The following is a 16,152-nucleotide window of genomic DNA, read 5'->3' on the forward strand; positions in this document are numbered from 1 at the left end:
AATGTGGGCGTCGAATGGGATGCATTCAAGTCGGTACTTTGCAGGCACTCCTTTAAAACAGCATATGGCTCCCGAATGGATATTGTATTTCTTCTCTGGCCTCCTTATAAACTACCACAAAGGTTATTTAAAGATCTGGAGTCGCTCCTTGTTTCCTTGATCTGGGGGGTTCAAGATCTAGGGTGGCACTCCGCAAATTGTATCTGCCGCTAACTGACGGAGGCTGGGGTTGCAGAATTGTGAACATTACTATGCTGCAGCACAGCTGCAGTGGCCAGTGAGGTGGCACGCGAGTAGTAACCTCACCGAGCTGGCCACTTGGGTGCTGCCATTGCGACAGCCAGCTGTGATTGAATGGCTTTCAGGATCTACCACCATGATGCAGAGGAAGCAGGGTAACGTGCTAATGCTGGTGGCAAGACTCAACTGGTCAAGATATGTGCTACCCAGAGGCCAACCTACACCATACGCTCCCAATCTACTGCTTGAGGTTCTCCCGGGCTCATTTGCCTGTCACAGACGCTCGGAACTTGAGTCCTGGAGCACGGTGGGGATGGACACCTGGGGCGACTTGTAGATTCGCAACTACAAGACCTTGGGGGTTTAATAGATGACTTCAAGATACCACAGAGAACATTCCTGCTCTATGTGTTGCTATCCCAGCAATTCCTCCAGACACGGGGTAACACCCGCACTAAACCCGCCACATCTCAACCATTACAAATTCTGCTGACACATGGAAGGAGCAAACATGCGATAACAGCAATTTTATAACTCTCTTAGATCCGACTCCACACTTTTGTTGACACCGCTGCATATATACTGGGACTCTGCGTTGTCGATTATGATCACTGATAAGCAATGGACACAATGCATGTTACCCTAAAATCATATCCATGAACGCCAGGCTGAAGGACACTATAACACACGTATATAACGCCACACAGACTGGCCCACATATATCCTACCTCTGCTGATGTTTGTGCTCTGTGCCTAGCCTCAGAAGCAACATTTCCTCATATGGTCCGGACATGCCCTGGCCTCCGCACATATTGGAACGAGCTAGTGGTGACGTTAACTGAGGCAGCGGGCACTTTAATCATATTACATGGGTCATATTATTTGCTTGGAATCACCAAGCGCACCGCCTCACGCAAGGACCTCAATAGATGTTTAGACTTGGCCCTGGGATTGGCAAAATAGCTATGAACTGGAAATAGCATACAGGTCCTAACATACGATCATGGCTCCTAGACCTCCTCAGAGCACTAGTTGCAGAGCATGCAACCCAAGCATTCCATACACCAAGTACACCTTCAAGGTTCAATCCTATACAATGGCGAGAGTACTTGACATTCATAGAAACTAAACTGAATGAGTCAGACTCAACTACATCATGAAACATGCCCTCGCCCTGCACAACCAGCATAATATATTACCACATGATTGCATACACAGCGTGCCCCCACAATCGGCATATCTAGGTCTAGTAATGCCCTGGACTGGCATGTGTGCACGATTGTGCGGGGCACGGGGTTCCCCCCAGCACCACCTATGACCTCACATAGTTGCTTACCCCTGATCACAAACGGTCAAATCCAGTACACAAACACAAGTCAGACTATATTGAATAACTCTGTATAGTTAGCAGTTTATTGGTTGAATATTGCAATGGTTTAGTGACAATGACATACAATGTTAATACTGTTTTGAGATTAGTGTATACGCTACTGCTTGGTGCCCCCACCAAAGCTGTTTTAGTAAATGATTTTGAAATACTATATATAACATTACTGTCAAAGCTGAAAATATGTTTAATTTGCTGAAAATCAATAAAGAATATTTAAAATAACGAACATGCAAATAACACATTACAATGTTTAATGAATGAATAAATAATTGTACATGTATTATTACTTAACTAACTTCATACCCTACATCTCTACAAACTAAACAACACATACCTAAAATATAACTTAACAAATATGATTTCATAATTTACATAATTAACAATTAAACAATTAATAACATATCAATAATTATCAATACATTATTTCTTAAGTAACTTCCCACCCTGTACCATTAAAAACCCAATATCCCACACATAAAATATGCCTACAAAATTGTATTAATTACACTATTTACATTATTGATTTTCAATTAAACAATTACTAATAATTAAATAATAATTAATTCATTATAATTAATTAACTTCCCACCATTTACACCTACAAACCAAACAACCTGCACCTGATACATAACTTTAAAAAAATTCGGAATTACACAATTTGAATAATCAATTATCAATTAAACAATTATTTATAATTAAATAATAATTAATTATATTAAGTTCCTAACCTTTACCCCTACAAACCCAACAACCTGCACGTGATATATAAGTTAAAAAAGATCTTAATTATACAATTTGCATAATTAATTATCAATTAAATAATTATTGACATTAATTATTCCTTGGACATGATTAATTAGCTTCCCACCTTTTACACCTAAAAACCACACAACCCGCACCAAAAATCTAAATTACAAATTAAATTATTTGCAAAATTTACATAATTAATAATCAATGTATTAATAATAATAATAATAATAATAATGAAATTAATTCATTAATAATATTTATAAATTCATTATTACTTAATCATAAATAACTTACTTCCCACACTGTACCCCTGGAAACTCCACAACCCGCACCTAAAACTTAACTTAAAAAACAAATGAATTACACATTTTACATGATTAATTGTCAATTAAATAATTATTAAAAATCAATTATTAATGAATTATAATGAATTTACTTCTCACCTTGTACCCCTACAAACACCACAACCAGCTGCAACACTAAAAATTACAATAAACAATCAAATTAAATATCAAAACAACTAAAAATCTACAAACTATATTTAAAAACTTTAACATTAATCATACAAGCAATTTATAACATATACAATTAAAACATATACTAAAATACATAACAATAATTAAAAAGAACAATATTATTAACAACATAGATATTAACAACATATATATTTTTGACATCGATATTATTTAGCTTAAAAAATAAATATTATTGTCAACGATATTCCTGCATCACAATGTTTGCGGATCACAGTATTAAAAATGTGATATATATGTTGTCCAAATACCCCACTTAGAGGTTCACATTTTTAAAGCTCCCTTTATGAGTGACAATAACTCTGGTGGTATTATGCTACCAATAAGTGCCTCCAGGTCTGGAATATTCAGTTTTTTCAGTATAGGAAAGTTTAACGTGCTTCCCTCTATTCATGAAACATTCATAGAGCACATTACAGCATTATGCAGGATGGGTTCTTGTATTGTGCTTAAAAACTCTGACAGTCTGCCCTCATCCCCACATGGAAATGTAACCCATACATAATCTTCTAACTGTATGTAAAGCTCTAAAACTTAGGGGCATATTATCAAGGGCTGGTGATACAATTTTCGCCGCTTTAGCGTCCGTTTTCCGGCGAAAAGCTGAGATCATTTTATCGCATTCTTTACAAGGACACGCTAGTGCGTGTTTCAATGACTTAGCGCCCGTTTACGGCACGCATCGCTTCGTTAATGAGATGCAAAGGAGGTTTGCCTCACAAAACATCATGGAATAATATCGCTAATGGGGCACAGTGATATTTACAACGAGGCCCCGTCCGGCGAAGCAATAATCATATTCACGCTTTCTAACGGCTGCAAAAATCATGACTTACGTATACATTACATGAGGGGTGGATTATGGTGATACGACCACAAGGTCGTATCAGCAAGGTTATCGCCGTTTTTCATGCAACATGGCTGGTTTTTCAGCGATGTTGGCCCATTTCCCCCGCTATCGCTGGAATATTTATCGCGACTGCGCTATGCGTTGTTAATACAGCGCCAGCATGGCGATGAATTCCAGCGATAGCCGGCGATAAGAAAATTTGCGCTAAGCGCAGCCAGCGATAATTAGCGCTACCGCTTGATAATATGCCCCTTAGTGTTTTTCTTCTGACATAGTTTCTAAGGATTCTGTCTCGCTGGCAACAGGATACCCATCGGGTTAACTGTCTTACACTTAATTAATCAATATCCTGTTGCATCCTATTCACATATTTGAGACTAGAACAAAACTCATGTTCATAAATTTCAGTTTTAAGCCCTTATTAATATATGTGGGCAGGCGCAAAGTTCCAATACACATGCATTGGTAAGTCAAACTTTAATAATCATATATGTGCAGATCCAGAGGACATCTGAAGCTCTTAAAAACAAGCAGGTTTATAGTCCAAAATAAAATACGTGAGGGGGTTTACCTGGCTGATAACCATAGTTTCATGATTAAAACATGCATCGGAGTTTTCAATAAGCTGCAAGATCATTGGAAACAACGGAACTTCCAAATAAATGATGAATACCGGGACTATAAACAACACTTTTTTTTGCAATAATAAACACATGACAGCAATAATTATCACATTCAACAACAGATCTCAGATTACATTGCTTTAAAAATCGCAGGTCATGTCTCTTTACGTCGTCACTCAATTTATCTCTCTCCCAGCTTCCTAGTCCCGGTGGCAAAACGATCTTACTTTTATCCTCACTATCCACTGGCCAAGGAGTATTACTAATAGATATGCAGAGCATCCCCCTGCTTTCACTCCAATGCCCCCAAATCTTCGTTCAATTTTGTGGGCAACCTCTCCCCTCATAAATCACCCTCTCTGCCTGCATGCACCAATCCATATCAGCTTTCCATTTACTCAATGCGGGACCTGAAGCCACCATGAGGCCTAGTGTAACCCACAATCGTTCCCCTGTCGTTAAGTCCGTTGAACCCCAAATATTTAGTAGACACTATTGAGGCGAGGTATCTTTATTTTTCCCACACAGTGTCATCATACATACTATGACCGCCTTCCAGTATACCTGAATCCTCTGGGAATCCCTCCATATATGCAAAAATGTGCCCATCTGACCACAACGTCTGGGACAGTGTGACAAGTCAAGTTGTGCTTGTGTAATATGTCCTATGTAGTATTTTTAAGCTGGACTAGCCTAAAGCAGGGCCTTATCGCTACATCTCTGGGAGATGAGAGCCATTCCTCATCATCCAATTGTCCCAAGTCTTCCATCCATTTAGTACGCAGTTTCTCCAGAGTGTCACAAGCATTGTATAGCAATTTCTGATATATTAGGGATATAGAACCTTCCCCGTGGGACAGCGTGTTCTAGCGCTTGCTTGATCTGTAGATATTTTAAGGTGTCTGTCGACTGCTGGTCGTATTCCTTCTGGAGTTCGACCAATGATTTAGCTTCCCCATCTGCCCATAAGTCGCCTACCTTCGAAAGACCAATAAGGACCTGGGTGTTTCGCCAAAAGACCCAACTGTCCTGAGTCCCATAACGGGGAGGCTCGGGCGATATTATCTCGCCACCCTAATGCCCTAGTCATCGCATTCTATATTCTCACCGGCTCAGCAGTTGGGGTGGCTTTTGGAGTTTCAGTTTTCCCCCCATAGATGGCCCTGAGGTAGTCTCCCAGTTACATATTATTCCTGTCCATCCTGTAGGCCGGTTCATCCTGTGCTAGATGAAACCATTGATTGGCCACCATGAGCTGTGCTGGCCAATAATAGTACTGAAGCACTGGAATAGCGATCCCTCTGTTTTACCAGTAGCAGGTCCTTATCAATTTTGCAAGGCTATCCGTGGTGTCCCTCCATCCCAAAGGAGCATCCGCACCTCCTCCTCTACTTTTCGAAAATATGCTGGGGAAACTAGATATGGTGTATTTTGTAAAATATACAGAAAATGAGGCAATGCCATCTTTTTATATATGGAAGCTTTCCCAAGCAGTGGCAAGGGTAAAGTCTACCAGTGCTGCCCCTCATCCCGAAGGCGACACAAAAAGGGCTCCAAATTGCACTCAAGAAAAGTCAGTCACAGGGTTGCTAGTAATGTAGATCAGAATCCCTCTGTCACCACTGTTGCCGTGCATGACCTTAGAAGTCACGGTTCTGGGCCACAGAGAACATAGAGCAACGACTTATCCCAATTTATTGTATATGAATAATTTTCTTACACGGTGAAAATATGGAATATCCTATGCAAGGAGGAATAGGGGTTTGCCACATAGAGGAGGATACCGTCTGCATATAGGAAGATCTTATCCTCCCAGGTCTTAGACCATTTAGGTCCTCTGATTAATGGGTCTCTCCGTATCCGCACTGCCAATGACTCCAAAACCAAGGCAAAAATCAGCAGAAAGAGGGGACATCCTTGACTCGTGCCACTCTGTAATGTAAAGACCGTCAAACGCCCTCCATTTACCGTTACTTGCACTAAGGGGTCTGTCTATAGCATGCGTATCCACGCCCAAAATTTATGGCCAAACCCCATTCTCCCAAGGACCGCAAACAGGAAAGGCCAACCTAGCATATTGAAGGCCATCTTAGCATCCAACGACACCACAACAGCCTCCTGAAAATATTTTGCCCTTCCCAACACACCATGCAGGAGTCTCAGTGTGAGCGCAGTTTTCCTTCCAGACATGAATCTTGATTGGTCAGAAAGAATTAACGTAGGGGCACTGAAATCAACTGAGTTGCCAACAGTTTAGCTAGAATCTTGACTCCAGCATTTAGCAGGGAAATTGGTCTGTAAGAGGCAATGTATTATAGCTATGTTGACCAGTCTCTAACTATCTGGTAATTCCACAAATTTGAGACTTTCTTGATACATTGTCAATGAATGAAGGGTAGTCTTGGAGGCAGTTAGCTTATATAATTAGATCGGGAGGCTATTTGGGCCCATAGCTTTCCCTGCTTTCAACGCTCTAATGGCCTGTATCACTTCACTCTCAGTAAGGTTTATCTCTAGATCTGCTCTGTCGGCAGCCTCTAAGGAGGACATCGCCAAAGTAGCCAATAGTTCCCCTGCCTCATCTGTTGTGGTACTTGACAAAAGTGTGTACAGCTGCTTATAGTATGCTGCAAAAGTATCTGCTTTCCCTTGTCTATCTCTAACCGGCGCCAACTCATCCGCGATGATCTCAAATACCCATCTAGGAGTTGCCTCTCACCTATCTAACCACGCCAGGAGCTTTCCTGCTTTATCACCTATCTCATAAATGCAATGTTAGGTCACCCGATGCCTAGGTCTAGCTGCCTCTTCTGCAATATCTTTATATTCTTTCTGTTTAACCTGCAGTCTATGTCGAGTTACTGTGTAATCTGACAATAGCATCTCTGACTCTAGGTCCTGGATTTCTCGTTCCAACATCTCTAGCTGCTTTGATCTCTCTTATCAATGGCCCGCTATCAATGAAACCTCTTGGCACCTTATCACGGCCTTGTATGCCTCCGATTAGACCTGGGCTGACTCTACCAAGGTCGTAGCTTTTTGCAGGCCAGCACAGATATTTGGCACTTTAAAGTACAACAGATTGCGTGGCATCATGTTGTTCCCAGATAAATGTTTTCTACCATACATTTCATATAGCACGGAATGATCCGAGATCCCCTTCGGGAGGTGTCTCACCTAACGGAATGTCAAAAGCTGGCCAGCTAATCCCAACAAATAGTCTATTCGAGATAGACTGCCATGAGCGCTAGAGTGAAATATATACTGCTGGAGTCGTGAATTGCGCACCCGCCACACGTCTACCAGGCCCATTGCGGACAAAAAGTCAGCTAGTGTCATTCCAGTGGTGTGTCGCTTTCTTGCCGGCCAACGGCCTTAGTCTCCACTAAATGCTGCATTGCAATCTCTTCCAATAAGCATCTCTCCCTGTGGTAAGCTAACAATGAGTGAACCCAGGTCTGCAAGTGTCGGGGTGTGAAGTCTCGGGAGGATGTAGAGAGAAATAATATTAAACAGTCGGCCTTCCCAGTACCTCGATAGCGCTACATATCGGCCATGGGGGTCATACATAGTATTCTGTATGGTGAATGGAAAGGAGTTGCGTAGAAGAATACCCAACCCTCTCGAGCAACTAGTATAACCTGCATGTGCTGCTAGTTTGTAACCTGATCCATTGAGCGCCCCATAGGTAGTTCCCTGCAGGTGTGTTTCTTGCACGGGGGCCTATATCTGGTGTATGGCGTTTTAAGTATTGTAACACCACCCCCCTTTTAATTTTGTCCCCCAGACCATTCACATTCCAAGTAAGGATTTTAAAGCTGTGGTGAGTCTGGATCGTATTCACGCTGTCTTGCATATATAGCGTTTGAATGTTTCGGTCAAGAGCATGACTGCTCTAGGAGAGATCCTCTGTCTCAACATGGAATATTTGTAAACAGCAGGGGAGCCCTTAAAAACAACATTTTGATATAATTATTTGCAGTGTTATTCAAACCAAATACAGGAAGACGGAGTAAGTTTCAGGTCATATAGATAAAGACTTAGGGTCATGATTTATCAAGGTTTTGCATAACTCTAGCACCACACAAGAGGCTCAAGGGGGACGCAAAACCTAAGTGAGATTTTTCAAGCCACGCAAGGCCACCTTGATAAATCTCGAGTAACGCTAGGCAGTGCAAATTGCTGCCTTGTGTTACTCTGCCGCAGGGAGGCATTCCATGGGTGGAGCGTTGGTGTTCCCACTCAGCTAACCATGGATTTTGGCGCATTCCCAGGTTTACCATGAGAATGCATCACAATACCTTGCCTCGACAGGTGAGGCGTAATGAGGAGAAATATCTTTATTTCTCTTCATTTCTCCCTCATTCTGCCTCTTAGGATTGCTTTGTGCAAGAAGGTGTTCCTTTCTTCACAAAAACAATCCTGCCTACAACACAGGCATCCGTGCACCATGATGCAAGGGTGCCTACACTGGCGCTAGGAAGCCAAAAGTGTGCCTGTGCTAGGAAAGGACAGGATTGCAGCGTATAATGGCAAATACAGCAACCTGCCCTTCCTCGCAGCACAGCAGGGTGGCTTGCGGCATGGTGCTGTGTGAAAGATTGATAAATATGCCCCTGAATGCTATTTCTAATACCTCGTAAGTCTAGGAAAGATAAAAAGACCAGACAAACTCAAAAATGATTCACACCTGATCTTTGCATCTAAAAATCTGAATTGTGACATTGTACTTAAAGTCGATAAAAATATATGAACTATGGCACAAGGAGTGTGTGGCATAGTGCGGGAAAAGTGTAGGATACAATATCTGAAACAAAAAATACATTATTAGAACCAGATTTTGCATACTCCTCTCTTGCAGGACCTTTCGGTATCATCCGGAAGGTGGTAAATCTTATTTTACCAGTGTCTAATATACGGGCTCGCATTAAAACCTGAACTAGAATTCAAAGTGGTGATCAGTATGTCATGACTTAGAATCCTGGCAAGGGTGTCTCTACCATCCTTTGTAAAGAAGGTCGGCAAGTTGAGTACTAATGTCAGAAGTCCGGTATATAGAGCTATAGAAAAAGCAGATATTAATATCATAATCCTCATCTTCTTCATTACTGTTAGTATTATTTTGTTAATATTATTTTTAATTGGTTGTTATTGTCATTATTATATAGTGAAAATAAGGACTAGAGGCAAGAACAGTCAACAAAAAGAACCCTACCATAGACCATACAGGAACACAGTAAAATAAGAGCATCATCCTATATCCAGTAACGAAAGAGGATACAGGAAAGATTTGATGAAAGTCTAAACCGTCAATGAGAAAAGGTGGTTGCCATGGAGAAGACTGAGCGTTTTGGTTCAGTTTTCACAATCATTAACAGCTCATTCAAGCAAACTACAGCCCCAAGGCAAGTTAAAAATAATACTGCGTCTCCTGCTTCTGAGGAAACCTGAACAAAACTAGGCCAAGAAGATACTAGCAAAGGGAGGTCAGTATTGGGGTTTGTTCCTAAAAAGGCGCCACCTATTGGCCTTCTTAGCAGCTTCAAATTGGGAGACTGTAGCCTGAAATAACAAAAGTGTTTCAAAGTTGAACATTCAGTATGAAGCTTAACCTTCCCTTCCGGGCCTAGCAGAGGATGTACGGAGGGGGGGGGGGGGTGATAGTACAGGTATAGCTTGCTCCTTTCAGAGAGAGCAGCTGCACTTCATGAACTGTGGATCCCCACTCCTGCCAAACAGTGGGATTTTGGTGAGGCCTTAGGCAAGGGAAAATGTAATCCTTGTTCAATCCGTGAGGATGGTTTGTCTGTGCCCTAGATAAAGTCAAGCAACTTGTTTTACAAAACAGGCAGGGTACAATGTGGACCAAAGCGATTACTACCTGTTCGAGAGAAGCTGGCATTTGCTGGACCCAGTTAATGAAGCAAAGAAGAAATAACCTTAGATCGGTCAGCCCAGCAACGCCCGAGGACAGGGGAAGGTTTCTGATTTAGCCCTGTCAGCTCTGCCACTCTTAAATCCTGCTCAGAGACAGTGGCAATAAAAAGCATCCAGAGACTTGCAAAACCTTTTGCGAGTCTCTGGTTATTACCCAAACTTTGGGAGTCCGTAACTAATCAAGTGATTGCAACCAGAATTGCGGTTGGACGCACACCATTGCTAACTTACTAGACGCCAGATGTACAAAGCGTTTTTACATCTGCAAATGGCTGGATTTCGGGCCATCTGTGAACACAAAAAAGGCATTTTTAAATGTACGAAGGCCCAATTGTGAATCTCAATTTGAATTTGCGATTTGGTATTAGGATAGGTCGTGTTTAGGGCCTCCCTGCCTAATAACAAATCGCAGTGAATGTTTTGTGTCCGGAATACGGGCGCAAAACATTCGTAATTTACCACCAACTTAAGGTTGGTGGTAACCCATTCTCCTTCTCCTTTGTGAATGTTTGTATAAGCATTTGTTGAGAGCAGACAGATGTCCCACGGACCACTACCTACTCTTATAACAAGAAAAGAAAACTTTTTTTTTTTAAACAAATTTTATTGTGTCAATTTAGCCATCGCCATGCAGAGCCCTGTAACCCAGAGACGTCTGCCACATCCTTCATACATGTACATACAGGCAATAGACAATTGTATATTCAAAAAAAAAAAAAAAACCTCCACCCCCTTCCCAACTCCCCCCCAACACCCAATGATCGCACTTCCTCCAACTAGTCTTACTCTCCCCCTTCTATCCATCCCGCTCTCCCCACGCATCGTGCACGCCCCCGCGCTGCCCCCCCCAGGGCCACCAACGTCTGTGTACAGCTGCCCCTATGGATCGATCTCCCTCTCTACGGGGGGTTCCAGCCCAATTCCACGGTAGTCTGCCCATCGTTTCCAAATCTTATAGTGCTTGCGTGGGCACCCCCTGGCCTCGAAAACGGGCTGCTCCAGCCCCATACAGAAATCCAGGCCGTTCTTCCATCTCGTCATGGAAGGGGCTCGTGCCGCCTTCCACTCCTTTGCAATATCCCGCTTGGCCAGTGTGAGTCCCTGCAACATAAGACGGCGTTTGTATATATTACCCCCTATATCCTCCATGACATGAAGTAGGGCCAGCCGTGCCGAGCGGGGGAGCTCCCACCCCAGCACTTCCGAGAGGCACGCCAACACTCCCCTCCAGAATTTATCTAGGGATACGCACTGCCATATAGTGTGGAAGAATGCGCCCTCTTCCCTGCCACACCTCAGGCACTCCGGGGATGCAATCAGCCCCGCCCACCACAACCGCGCCCTCGTGAAATATACCCTGTGCAGGTATTTAAATGGAACCAACCGGAGCCTCATGGCTATAGCTGCACCTCGCGGGGCGGCCAGCGCCTCCCTCCAATCCTCCTCCTCCTCCAGGGCACCCACATCTGCCTCCCAATCCCCCCGAAGTTTGCTCAGCGTGGGGGAACTATGTATAACCAGGGATTGATAAATCCTGGAGATTTTTTTATCCGGTAGATCCCCCATGAATACTTTAGCCTCCAATGGGCTGAAGTCGGGAAGCGACTCCAGACCCACCAATGCGGGCGACAGGGCGTGCCGGAGCTGGAGATATCTAAAAAATTGCTCTTGTGGCATATGGAATTCCCTCTGTAGCTCATGAAAAGATTTGAGTGTTGTCTCTCTCATTACATCGCCCAGTGTTGAGATGCCAATATCATCCCATCCCTTAAACCCCTGCAGTGCCGCCAAGTGGGGCAAGCGCCCATTGTGCCACAGGGGAGTCTCCCGAGTTAGGGTCTGCCACCATCCCATACGGCGCAAAGCCTGCCTCCAGATTTGAAACACTACCTGTGTGAACGGGGGCAGCGCACCCCTCAGCGACGCCGAATAGAGAAGCGTATGCAGCGTGTGGCGCCCCATAAGCTGCCGTTCCAACGCATACGCCGGTTCTCCCCTGTCCCCATACCACCATTCGTTAAGGACTAGAAGATGTGAAGCTTGATAGTAGGATAGAATATCCGAGGTCGCCAGCCCTCCACAGTAGGTGGACAGGAAGCACGTTCGTATAGCCAAGAAAAGAAAACTTTTAATTTATTTTTTGAAAACACATCCCGTTTTCCTTTAACGATAATGGGCTGCATTTCAAAACAAGAATGCTTAATTGAAAAGCAATCAGAGACATGGTGGTCTGCTGACCACTGTAGGCCAGCATCCTGGTGATGTTTGCAATTCCCAGTGGGTCCCAAACCGAGACCTACCTCATTAATATTCATGAGGTCGGTCTATTTGTGACCCACGGGAAATCACAAAATGTGTAATACACACATTTGTACATGGGTGTTTGCGATTACCAAATAGCGAATCGCAAAAATTCTCTATTTGTTTGTCGCAAATGATTACCCAGCCACGGCCCGTATAGGGCGTGCCACCGGGCGCTGACGTGGGGTGGGGGAGGGGCAGGATGGGGGTAGTAAAATGCAGCATATGGACTATTTTAGGTAAGTTCCCAAAAGAAAAAACTAATTTCGTTGCGCCGCTGCATCGCCAAATGCGATAGAAAAATAAAAGAATTTATAAATTAAAAAATGTAAGCAACCTCTACAGAACCATTCAAAAGGTTTATCACTCTAGTAAGTATATGTTGGGAAAAATTAAAAAACACAATAAACATATGTGGAAATCAATGCAAAAATCATGCCACTTTTATGTACTTATAGTGTTATTGCCTAAAAGGAACAATAAGGGCCAACAGTAGATATTTCATAATAACAGCCAGTAGATTAAAAAACTGATCATTTGTTTCATATAGCGAACAAAAGTGCAATTGCGGGGGCATATCATCAAGGACCGGCGATAATTATAGCTACACGCACTTAGCGCTAGGATCATTATCGCTGGGTAACATGGAATTTTATCGCTGAGATAGTGTGCTATTAGCAACGCTTATCTCAAAAGCGATAAAATCCAAAGCGCTAACTGACAAATGGGAGATTATCGCTGGAAATCTCACAAAGTTTGGCGATAGCTTGATGATAGGGCAAAGCATACTTAGCCATGATATCCACCTTACATAGGATATCATGGCTAAGTCAGTCTTGAAGCAGGCGTAAGGAAAGTAGTGATAACAGAGGTTATCGCTACTTTGCTTGTCGCTCTGCAGGTTAGAGTGCCCATTGATAATTGGAGAAATGTCGCTACTTAGCGACATTTCTCCAGTTAAGTCAGGGCAGGAACGCCCACTTTGCATCTCATTAGAGATGCAAAGCTGGGCGTTCAGTAAACAGGCGATAATGCAAGGATTCACACGATAGCGTGACCTTGCTGATTAGGCGATAAAATGATTGCCTCCTTGATGATATGCCCCATAGTCTTTTCTAGGCTCTGTGAAAAATGAGACTTGCAGTTTTAAATCCTCTAAAAACAAATATTTAAGAAAAAAGAAACACTCCTACAGAAAAAGAGAAAAATATTAAGACAAGCATTATCGATCTCATTGTGTTACAGTCTACCCCGTGCAACTTCTGTATATATATTGTCAACTTACGCAGTATGTAGCAAGAAGCGAATAGCGCTTTGGTATGCTACTAAAAAGACGACGTCAGAACACAGTACTAAACGTTTCGATTTTTTTTCCCAGATGCTATAGTCACAGAAGGTGGAGAAAACTTCAGCCTGGGGCAAAGACAGCTGTTCTGCCTAGCAAGGGCATTCGTGCGGAAAACCAGCATTCTCATCATGGATGAGGCGACTGCGTCGATAGACATGGCTACTGTGAGTTCACTGTTTCGCGAATCGCTCCTCGCTTATTTTTAAAGAGATTCTGGGTGCAGCTGGAGGTGAGGTGCGTCATATGCGTTCCGCGTGCCTTCTGATACTACGACCTTCTCCTGCGTAAGGAAGGACGGCCAATGATCACTAGAGTGCCTCAGGCTGCTGTCACCCCAATATTGTACACGCTTTGAGGAAAAGAAGCGAGAATACATCCTTGTGGCTTGTTTGCAAAAGATTTTAAAATTATGGAAAATAAATAGTCTATATCACCTTCTACCATCTGCCCATGCTCCCCGTAGCCTAACACTTTAGAAACAAATTGCATTTAATGGTTGGGGACAACCACCCATATTAACCATATTTTCTAGTATTAACCCACCACCTCATGTATTAGAGGGCGGTTCCTTTAATATGTCATTCTTCTCTTGTCAGCCCTTTATTTGATTTTAAAGCTACCCTTTGCACTCTCAATTCTTTCTTTTTAAGCATGCACTTTTTTAATTCTTTCAGAGTATTTTCATTGTTTCATGTTTCAGTATATTTAGGTCTCGTCCCTGTATGTGCTTATGCCTGTGAATTATTGTTTAAAATTGTGGTAACCAAATATAGTTACATAAAATATCTTCTGCATAAAATGATGCAGTTTCCATGCCTGATCTATGTGCACCTTACTTCAATGAAGCCCTCGTACTCTTTTATTGAAGGTATTCATGATGGTCATTTTTTTTAATGCAACAGTTTCTTTCAAGCGTTTTACTACCACATTCACGGCATTAAATGTATTCTTTAATTTTGTGGCATATACTTAGAATAAAAGAATCAAACACTCTTACTAGCTTGCTAAGGGCAGACCTATGGCCTTTACCAACACTGGTTCTCGCAGGGTGTTCTGTGTTCCCTGATACTTACTCAGAAAGGGCGCATAAGCACTTCGGCTGTTGCCAGAGTGTCCCAATTTTAGCCTCGGTTGCCAAGTTACAGTATCTGTGCTCCCTTGGCAGACTCTGGGTTGTGTTTTTCATGTCGTTAACACCCCTGCCGCTCCATAAACTAACCCACATATGCAAGACATACACATATAACACCAACCCTGTCATTACAAAGCTGTTAAAGATATATTTTTTTTCTGTTTTATTCCCCATAGGAAAATATCTTACAGAAGGTGGTGATGACTGCATTTGATGATCGCACTGTGGTAACGATTGCTGTAAGTACACGTACTGCACGTGCGCTGCAGACCTTCAAACACATGGGGGCGCTGATAAAAGCGGGGGAGGACGTGCGTGATTATCCTGTTCAGTTCAAGTGCTTGTTGGCAGTTATGTCCTTCAGAAACTCGAGATTTATAGATAATAAAAAAACATTGCATACATGTTCTTAACAACACCAGACTATAACGGGAATATTTTACATCGGCTGTTCATGAGGCTAGGGAGAATGAAAGATGGCAGTGCCAGCCTCATTTGGCCTCAGTGCATGGAGTTACTCAAAATATCCTCACTTTTAGCCGCGGCATTGAAAGCTCCATCACTGGCCATTCAGCGTCCAAGATCCAAGATCTCCATAGAAGCCCTCACAGAGACCCTTCATTCTAAGATCTGTAAAGCTCAGATTACACTGAGGCTGCAGATTGCTGACTTTGAGAAAGAGGTGGCCAATGTCAGTAATCCTGGGCCCTGGCCAGTGCCAGATTTCAGTGTATTCAGTGATACACCATCGTGAAATGCGTCCACTTTAAAGGAATGGGTTATTAGAGCCCAACAACTTGAATAAATACACGATCATAGCAAAAAACAGTACAGAAGAGTCGAATAGTGTGTCCCTGTCAGTGACCAGAATTTTTGCATATTTTATATTTAGACTATTACCCTGTGGGCGGTGTCGCAACACTGTGCAGTTTTACCAAATGGTTTAAAAATTATGGCTACAAGGATACAGTGACATTTATTCATATAATTTAAGATGTGTGATGGGCTTTAGATGGAGATATTCGATGGTTGTAGCTGGAGTGGGTGG

The 16,152-nt window shown here is 42.7% G+C and overlaps 1 protein-coding gene across 2 annotated transcripts in view; it reads left to right on the top strand.

The window, feature by feature from the left end:
- Nucleotides 1-16,152, top strand: part of ABCC8 (ATP binding cassette subfamily C member 8) — a 1,425,084-nt gene that overhangs the window by 1,389,469 nt on the left and 19,463 nt on the right. For both annotated transcript variants that reach the window (XM_085648067.1, XM_085648068.1), the window contains 2 exons: nt 14,003-14,136; nt 15,281-15,343. In XM_085648067.1, the coding sequence (XP_085504193.1) occupies nt 14,003-14,136; nt 15,281-15,343 (197 nt within the window). The remainder of the gene's footprint in view (nt 1-14,002; nt 14,137-15,280; nt 15,344-16,152) is intronic.

Source organism: Triturus cristatus, chromosome 3_2 (assembly GCF_964204655.1).
Source record: "Triturus cristatus chromosome 3_2, aTriCri1.1, whole genome shotgun sequence".
Taxonomy (NCBI): Eukaryota; Metazoa; Chordata; class Amphibia; order Caudata; family Salamandridae; genus Triturus; species Triturus cristatus.